Here is a 10,029-nt window from a genome sequence, read left to right as displayed (position 1 = left end):
CTTAACTTTCAAAGAGAACAGCCAGAAACAGCTAAGTTACCCTCTAAACTAAAAAGTGGGAGAATTATTCCTCCTGCAATCTCAAATTCAACCAAACAATGACTCCCAAGAACGATGCTTATAGACAGAAGCTTTCCCACCTCCTTCCTATGTCCGCATTCCATCCACCCCTACCAGTCAAGTAATGAGGCTTAGAGGTTAAGGGTTGAATAAGATCTTGAGGGTCCTTGAGAGAGATGGAGCGATGCATTTTATTTTTATTCCTGGTTGGAGGCTTGATCGGTTACCTGGAAACCACTCTGGTGGAACATTAGAATGCAGTAAAGAACATGGTGAATCATTGGGAATGTTTGATTGGTATACCCTGAAGGTAACTCTTGAACTGGAACATGGAGGCTGCTCTCTCTTTCTAGTCTAGAAATGTATGAAAGCAGGAAGCTTACCTAGCAAGTTTGCTTAGCCAAAAGGACTATTTTATAATTTGCCTATGAAGAAAACTCAAAGGGAGGGAGGAGGATCATCATCCCCAAGTCCTGTGGCTCTTGGAAAGAACAAAAGAGGACTATTTTATTTCTCATGGCTTCCTGTGAAAAGGCATGGAGGTTAGAGGAGGGAGTAGAAACTATAGGGTTGTCCAGACATGCTGGCCAAAAGAGGGGCATTCCTCCTCACCAAAAAGCTTACACTTCCTCTTTTCATTTTTCCCAGTGCTGCTTATATGTGATTGTGGGAAAGGGGGTGATGGTCAAGGAAGGTCAAGATAAAGTCTGTTGCCTGAATAATTGTTCTTTTTATAATATGATACAGTACTTTGCACTCGTCTTCACCTATGTGCCCTATTTCCAAGCACTTAGCTCTAGTTCCAACATGCTACTACATACTCACTTGTGTCATTGCCCTACTCAAATGCTATTAATGGTTTCCCATTGTCTCTAAGACAAAAATCCCAATTCCTTAAAAGATCAAAGTTAGGGCGTTTGGTCTTTGCCTCCCTTTCTAGACTCTCTTATCAGTTAACCTTGATCTTTCTGTGCTTTAGTCCAGTAGAACAAACTGGAACTACTTACCTTTACTTGAAATCATGTTTTCAGTCATTCAACAAATATATATCGATTACCTCATGCATCAATCACTCTTCTAGGCATTAAACATATGATAGGTAAATCAGACATTCTTCCTCCTAACGCAGAGCTTGTAGTCTAATGACACCTATCTTGGTAAATTCTGTCCCTATTTTTTGAACATGCTTCTTTCCCTCTTCCACCACAGATTAAATATGACCTTCACTGTGAAGCCTTTCTTCAGATAGGGTATATGCTATCTGGCTTTGTACTTTGTATTTATTGTTTGTTGGAATTTTGTCTCTATTACTTGATTTTCTCCCCACCGAGTCCGAGTCATTGAAGGAGCTGTGTTCTAGCTATCTTTATATTACAACATCTGGCACTTTATGGCTACTTAAAAAAAAATGTATGCTGAAATGCATCAACCTTATTGTCTTTTATTTAATTCTGTCTTTCCTTCTTACTTTTGTATTTTTCAGGAGTTATGTAACATCCAGAGACTTCACAAGCCAAGTTTAGTTCAGAACAGTTACACAATCAAAATATGCTTTAAAGAAGTCTATTCCAAGCAGCATTGGTTGAACGATTTAACATATTTCTTTCTGTATCTAAACAGTGAAGTCATTCCTGTCTTTTGGGTAAAAAGTAAAGTACATAACTCCCCCAAATTATTCTCAAAATTAAGGATAAACAGCTGCTATCGTTTTGAAAATACAAAACTATTTTGACCATCAGAGGCTCATTTCAATGCATACAAAAATAGAGCTATATATAGCTAACACAGACTTGCATGTTGCTAAGTTATAATCACTGAGTCACTGATTAAGGAGTGGCTTACATCTGGGACTTGTCTTGAAAACAAGATTTTTCACCATCAAAATGGTTATTTTCCTTTCTTCGGTATTTGATAAAAACTAAAGCAATACGAGGTTCCAAATGGCAAATCTGTGACGCTTTCAAAATTGGCCATTAAATTTTATTGATTTACTCAGTACGTAGGAGTAAAAAAGAAAATAAGAAGTTATTAGTTTATTAGAGCCCTAGACAATCTCAGAATTAATAAGACACAGAAACATCACAACAATCCCAAGCATCTGAAAGTGTCATCAAAAGAGTGAGGGTCTCAGCCTTCATAGCACTTGGCATGGTATGCGGGTAGTAGAAGCAGCAGGTAGGATGGGACTGCAAGGAACAAATCATGCAATAAGGTAGCAGTAATCTGTACATAAAATCTAATGAGTACTAACCGAATGGTGGCCAAGCCAGGAGATGACAGCATGGATGGATGATGACATAAGATCAATTATCTGTACATACCCCGATGCCTCTGCTCTGTGCACGCCCCCTGGTTCTCAGCTGCAACTCTACAAAAATGTCAGGAAATGAATCCTGAAATGAATGGGATTTATTTTTACCACCTAGTGCAATGGGCTTGAAGTATAAATCAAGTTGACTTACAGGAAAAAAAAATTACATTTCATATATACTTGGGTTTAGGAGCTGTTATGCAAATATATTGCACTATATTTCTGTGCATCTGTATGTATTTCTGAAGGACGTATTTCTAGAAGTGAAATGCTGGCTCAAAATTTATGTATCTTTCACATTTTGGTAGGTATTACCAAATTGTCCTCTAAAATTATATATACTGTTATTTTTCTCCTGACAATGTGTAGATATGTCTTTGTCTGATGCCTTTGCCAATACTTATCAATAGCTTCTAAAGATTCATTTACCTAAAATATCTCCTTTAGTTTATTCTCACAGAAATATATCTTTTGGTTTATTTCCAGAAAGGCTTTGCCCAGAGATAATTGCATTTAGCTCAATTCCATTCAAACCCAATGTCATTAATTCATTTTTATCATCTATTTCCTTTGCTTTGAGGACATGTGGAATAGAGGTGGAGGACAAGAGACTAACATTCATTAAGTGGTTACTTTGAACCGGGCACTTTACAAATAGGATTTTTCATCCTAATAACATTATTTCAGTAGTTCTCCAAGTGTGATCTCTAGACAAGCAGCATCAGCATAACCTGGGACCTTTGTCAGAAATGGAAATTCTCAGGCTCTTCACTAGACTGACTGAATCAGAAACTCAGTGGGAAGCCCAGCACTCTGTTTTACTTTTTCTTTTTATAAACTCTCCAGGTAATTCTAATGTACCCTGGAACTTGAGAACCACCACATATAACCTATCTCATAGATGAGAAACTGAGCAAGGTCATCAGCTATATAATGCTGGCCTGGCTTCAGAGTCAGAACAATGTTTTTTTCTTGTGTGGAATCATCATACCAATCATTTTAATAGGTTAAAGTGTAAGACATGCTTTGGGGGAAACAATATGGTAAAACATGATAATATAGAACTTTGAGAAAACTAAGCAGAAGGAAAAGGCTATAGATAACCCTTATGGTCAGGCGGATACTGATAGAGAGCACCAGGGCTCAAAACTGGGAGAGAGAGACACAGACTTTGCCAATATATCAGTTGGTACTGAAATTGACCTTGGGTCGGAGATTCCTTTTATTCTCACAAATATGCCAGAAATCTGGAGAAAAGGTAATATGCAGGGTATAAGCCCCTGATTAATGGGTTAGAATCACTGTAGTACTGATAATGTAGCAAAAGACAGGGGCAAAGTTGGAAGAAGACAGATTTATCTTGTGCTAGAATTAGGACATCTTTGTCAGAGATGATTATTAGTTACTGAAATGTTTTTAGGTTTTTGTTTTCTTAAGAAGGAGAAATACTGCAGGTTTTGTGGTAAAAAGGTTGGGTCGCAGAAGTAAATGGGAAATAGAGGGTAAAGGGCTTTCATTTTGGCAGAGGAGAGAGTTTACTGTAATTCATTGTTAAGGAGAAGAAGTTCTATGAGATGCAGACTTTCACTCACTTGCTTTGCTTGCTCACACAGAAATCAAAGTCAGGCTGTATATAGGGAGTAACTGGCCACTGTTCATTTGGCTGAAGAATGTAACCTTGGAAATGGGGCCTAACGGATGCATCCCTAAATTCAAGAGCCCCTTGAGGGTAGAAGCAGGGTAAAGCCAACTTTGACTTCTTATGATATACCTGAGTGCAAAGGTGGATTTTTCTTTTTCTTTCAAATCATAAAACAACTAGAAAAGGAATTGACCAACTTAGAGGAAAGTAGTTTGGGTAGTAGGGTGTAATGCAGTGGTTCTCATACTTTAGGAGCAACAGAGTCACCTGGATAACTTGTTAAATATGGGTTGCTAGGCTGGACTCCCAGAGTTTCTGAATCATTAGGTCTGTAGTAAGGCCCTCAAATTTGCTTTCCTAACACGTTCCCAGGTAAGGTTCGTACCAAGGAACATTGGTATAGAGAAAAGAGTTTGGATTTGGGAATAAGAACATCTGTGTCCCTTTCCAGGTCATATGATTTCTGAGCACCTTTGGACAAGTCACTTAACTTTTTTGATTTGAGATTTCTCCTTTGTAAGTTATGCGTGATGATGAGGAATACCAGCAACTTAATGAGGTTGTCGAGAATTATTGGGAAGACTAAATGTGATGATGCAGGAAAATGTCTGTGAATGTTGGTTAATAATGCATGTGTGATGGTCAATTTTACGTGTCAACCTGAGTGGACAAAAGATAGAACATTGTTTCTGAGTGTATCTGTGAAGGTATTTCCTAAAAAGATTAGGATCTGAATCAATGGACTGAGAAAGAAATCTCCTCTCACCAGTGTTGAGGGCTCTATCAGAACAAAAAGGCAGAGAAAGAGGAAATTCTCTCTCTGTTTTTGAGTTGGGATGTCCACCTTCTCCTGTCCTTGGAATAGCAGATCCTCATTCTGACCTTCAGACTTGGACTGAATTATAGCATCAGCTTTCCTGGTTCTCCAGCTTGCAGACAGCAGACTATGGGACTTCTCAGCCTCCATAATCGCGTGAGCCAATTCCTATAATAAATCTCCTCATATATCTATATCTATATATATATCTATATATATCCTATTGGTTCTGTTTCTCTGCAGAACCCTGACTAATACAGTGTGTTTCTTCCTCTTTATAGTTAAAAACAAAACAAAACTCCTCCATCCACAAATTTATCTCCAGATGGCTCTGCCTTGCTTTTCTCAGGCTGATGAAAGCCAGAGTAGGTGAGCAGTCTATCACAGTGATAAATTGGAAATTCTGGTAGACAGCACTGGTAGCTTACTCAATAGCCACCTCTTCCCCTTTCTCTTGTTCACAGAACATTAATTTTGTTCAAGGATGAGGTAGCTCTGTGCTCAAGGTATAAGAGTCCCTCCCCTAGCCTGGAGATGTGAATCATGATTGGACTAAGCCTGTCTTGGTAACCTCAGCTTTTTCTCACATGAATAATGCTAAGAGGGTCAAATTTATATATTCAACTTATATTTATTCAGTACTAAGTACTATTATTGGTGGGGAGGTAGAAAGATACACAAGAGTGACTATTAGTCCCAAATATGTTGAATAAATAATAACATAAATAATTTCTGCCATGAATTAAAATTACTGTGCATAGTAAGACTATGTAATTGGAATCCTAGCCTGTTCTGGGAGAAGCAGGAAGACAGGGGTGTCAAGGAAGATTTCTGTAAGTGGAACTTCAGCTAAGAATTATGATAGGAGCAAAAATTTTTCAAGCTTGCATAAAGGCTGTGAATGGAAAGAAACTTTGTACCTTACATGGATTGGAGATATCAAATGTGATCAGATCAAAGAGGGTGTTGAAGGTTATGTTGGGAGTTTCAGACTTTAGCCAAAAAGAAAAAACTGGGAAGTCACTAAGGGATTTTAGCTTGCAATCATAGGACAGATTTGCATTGAAAAAAAGTACTCTGGCTGCCCATGAAGAGTGAACTGAAAAGAAACCAAGCAGACATGTGTGAAGCCCATTAATGACACGCAAAAAGAGAAGGTCAGGGCTTGAACTAAAGTTGCTCTGTCCATTGTGGTGAGCACTAGCCACATGTGGCTACTGAGCGCTTGAAATGTGGTTTGTCCAATTTATGATGTGCTGAGAAGTATAAAACACACTCTAGATTTCCAAGACTTAGCAAGAAAAAAAAGAATGTAAATATCTTATTAATAATATTTTTATATTGATTACATGTTAATAACAATATTTAAGATATCAGTTGAGCTAAATGTCATGTCTTATTAAATTTAACTTTACCTGTTTCTTTTTCCTTTTTAATATAGCTACTAGGAAATTTAAAATTATACATGTGACTTGTATGTGTGGATTACATTACATTTCCTCAGGCAGTACTGATCATTGTGTTGACATTGCAGATGAAAAGAAGGAGACGTTATTTGAAAAGTTTTTAAGAGACTAAATTGACTAATTTGGCAATTTACTATGGAAGAGAAAATTATCAAGGATTATATCTCTATTTCTGGCATGAATTATTGGATTGATATATAATTTCTTGAGATACTGAAGAAGAGATGTGCTGAGGAGAGTATGAAAGATAATGTGTTCACGTTTGGTCATGTTGAGTTTAACGCTCCTTAGAAAAGATATCTGAGCAGGACATATGAATTTAGGAGTTGCTCAGATGTAGTAAATGAAGCCATGGGAGTGGTTGGGTTCACAGGGAAGCTGAAAGTTTAAAGAAAAAAGAAAGAGACTGAGAAGGAGCTGCTAGAGGGATAAGGGGCAAATTAGGACAGTGCGTTATCAGAAGAAAAGGAGGATGCTGTCATTATATCAAAGGCTACTGAGACAAAAACAGCAGAATGTTGATGATTACTTAAATTCAGTGATGGACACATGGTAGTTCATTGTTCCTATTCTCTCTATGTATATCAAAATTCCTATCATGCAAAATGGTTGTTGAGTTTTCTGGAGACCTAGAAAGAAAAGGGCTGAAACATATTCTTTGAAACATGATGATTCAGCCAAGTCATCCGTAAATTTCTATCACAATTAAATTGTACACATTTATAGCTCAATTAATTAAAAACTACAACAGATGTCGATCTTAAAGCTCAGGGAGGCTTGTCCAATGAAGGGGATACCTTTTGTACCTTCCCTCTTCCATGGTGATAACTGTGGAATTTCATGTAATTTGAGAAGGGGGATTATAAGAAATGCAAGTACTCATTGTCCACAAGGTGAGAAGGAGGATAAGAATAAGAAAGTTTGGATCAGCAATGCCTGGGTGGTTCTGTGGTTGAGTGTCTCTTTGGCTCGGGGGTGATCCTGGTCTGGGGATCAAGTCCCCACATGGGGCTCCCAGCAGGGAGCCTGCTTTTCTCTCTCTCTCTAAGTCTCTGCCTCTCTGTATGTTTCTCATGAATAAATAAATAAAATCTTAAAAAAAAAAAAGTTTGGATCGTGTCCTTTGAATTTTCATCCTTTACGCTGACCCAAAGAAGGAACAAGATATAGAGGTGTGAAACTGAGATTTCAGTTGGATGATAACACACAGTTGCTTCAATTAAGGATAATATATCCCAGCTTTGCAGTTTCCTGTTATTCACATTTTAGCCAACAAAGAGTCAGTATTGTCTAAGTCTTTGTGCTTGATATATTATAATTATTGTGATTATAAATTCAATTTCCTGAGATTTTCATTTGATTCTAACCGTCAGGAATCAATAGATCATGCCTCAATATTTTTTGTCTTCTCTAGGCATGAGTAGACTAGAATTCCAAGAGCAGTGAAAATAAGAAAAAGCAAGAGTTCAAGTTATATCAATTGCATTAAAATTTTAACACAATATTTTCTGTAGGAAAACTTATTCTTAAAGATCTTTTAAAAATGTACTAGAAATATATCTTTTAGTGAAAAAAAATTTATTTGCCTATAGCACGAGAACAAAAAATTCACAAACAGGATATCTGAAAATTAAGTGTTGGAAAAAATTCAAGCTAGCAGGTTAAGTCTGACTATTCAATAAATGCCTTTGAGACAGCTGATCAACTATTTGTAATAATCTATAATAAAATAGAATAAGATTCCTAACACCGTATGCTCAAGTATACTAAAATAAATTCCATATGTGTTGAATATCCAAGTAGAAAGTGAAATAGAAATGCGAAAGATTACATAAATGACTATACATATAAGCAGAAAACATAAAGGGAAATATTGATAGATTTAACTTATACATTTCAAGACATTAAAAACACTCTAAACTAAAAGGAAAGGCAAAACACAACATTGGAAAAATATTCACAATGCATAAGAAAAGGTGAATATATTTAATATAAAAATCTTGTAGAACTATAAGAAAAAAGATAAACGCCCGGCTAAGATATAGGAAAGATGTGAAAGGAAATTTCCAATAGTAAAAAAAATTAAAATTCAATTTTATATAACTATTAAAGATTTTTAAGATAACAAATGCTGCTCTGAGAACATGGGCTCTCTCATATTATGTCCATATAACTTAATATCTTTTTGGACAACGATTCAAAATATGCTTTAAACCTAAAAAAAACTGTCCATAGTTTTGGCCCAGAAACTACTTATAAAATTATATTTTAAGGAAATTATCATAGTTAGATATAGAAAATACATGTAGAAGAATGATCATTAAAACATTATTTAAAATTACGAAAATCGAAACAGCCTGCATTTCCAGGAAAGGAGGATTGATTAAAGAAAGCATTTTACAGAAATACAATGAAATGCCATTCAGGAAAGATGTAAGAATGAATATTTAATATTCCAAAAATGTATTTACAATATAATTTTTAAAAATAGTAACAAAAAGCATGGTCCCATTTCCCACACATAAGACTATAGAATATACACTAAGATGTAGAAGTGGCTATTTCAGGATGATAGTATTATGATGATAAATAATGAAAATTTCTTCTCTCCTTTCGGCTTGTCAGAATTTTTTTCAAGTGTTCTCTTATTTCTATTTTCAATTATTTACTTTTTAAAATTGTGTCATAGTTCAAATATATAGAAGAGTATAAAGAATAATGTCATAAACATCTCAGAACGGAAAGTCAAAGTGCCAGGCCTTAATAAAGATTTTACTAGGTTGATATCAGAGGTTTTAATTTTCTTTACTTTTTTTTCTCCCCAGTCCCACTTTTTAAAATATTTTATTTATTTATTTGAGAGCGAGAGAGAAGGAGAGGAAAGAGTGGGGGAAAGGGGCAGAGAAAAGCAGACTCCATATTGAGCAGGGAGCCTGGCATGGGGCTTGATCCCAGGACCCTGAGATCATGACCTGAGCTGAAGGCAGCCACCTGACTGAGCCATCCAGGCACCACCCCCGCCCCCACTTTTCTTGCTATTTTTCAGAATTAAATAAGATTTATAATTCAAACTACAAGGAAATGAGGTCAGGAATTACTTCCCTACTTTAAACAACTAGAAGAAATTAAATGAGAGGAAAGAACCACTTTCTGACATTGGACAAAAGGCTGTCAGCACTGGGACCCTAGAATCCCAGTACATTGCGTCTAGAGGTGAATTATTGGTCTGTAGTACAGATAATATTTGATGTTTTCCTCCCTTGGATACTCTTATTTGATCTCATTTCTAGTGTTTTCTCTTTATCTCCGCTATCCTAAATTTGTTGTTTATCAGTCCACACAGGTTTTCGTATTTTTACTAGGTACATCCATTTAGTCCTATGTGGGTTTGCTATATATGGGTTAAAATTTTATAGAAATGTTATCAGGTATAAGCACCTCAGGTCCAGCATTGTAAACAGCAAGACAATTCTCACTCCCCAATCACTCACCTGCCTCTTTGGAACTACTGACGAAGAAGATCGCCAAAGGAGTTTTAGTAATTGAACTTGTGAGCTGTTTTTGGAGTTTATGTCTTTTGTTAAATAAGATGAACACAAGCCAAGATTTCAGGCAAACAGTAAGCAAGAAATTTGCCTTCATCTTGGAAATTTATTACAAATCCATTGAACAGTCTGGAATGAACCAAGTCAGAGAGCAAGATCAAGAAAAGTGGTTGAAGAGCAAAAATTAG

The 10,029-nt window shown here is 36.2% G+C and overlaps 1 protein-coding gene across 1 annotated transcript; it reads left to right on the top strand.

The window, feature by feature from the left end:
* The first annotated feature begins 244 nt into the window (after positions 1-244).
* Positions 245-10,029, top strand: LOC129498474 (protein CEBPZOS-like). Its single transcript, XM_055307773.1, has 3 exons — positions 245-370; positions 709-754; positions 9,758-10,029. Exons 1-3 carry the CDS (start codon positions 245-247, stop codon positions 10,027-10,029), a joined length of 444 nt encoding a protein of 147 aa, XP_055163748.1.

The sequence above is a fragment of the Nyctereutes procyonoides genome, unplaced genomic scaffold (genome assembly GCF_905146905.1).
Source record: "Nyctereutes procyonoides isolate TBG_1078 unplaced genomic scaffold, NYPRO_anot_genome, whole genome shotgun sequence".
NCBI classification, from domain to species: Eukaryota; Metazoa; Chordata; class Mammalia; order Carnivora; family Canidae; genus Nyctereutes; species Nyctereutes procyonoides.
The sequence above is the reverse complement of the archived record's forward strand: the minus strand, read 5'-3'. Positions and strand labels throughout refer to the sequence as shown.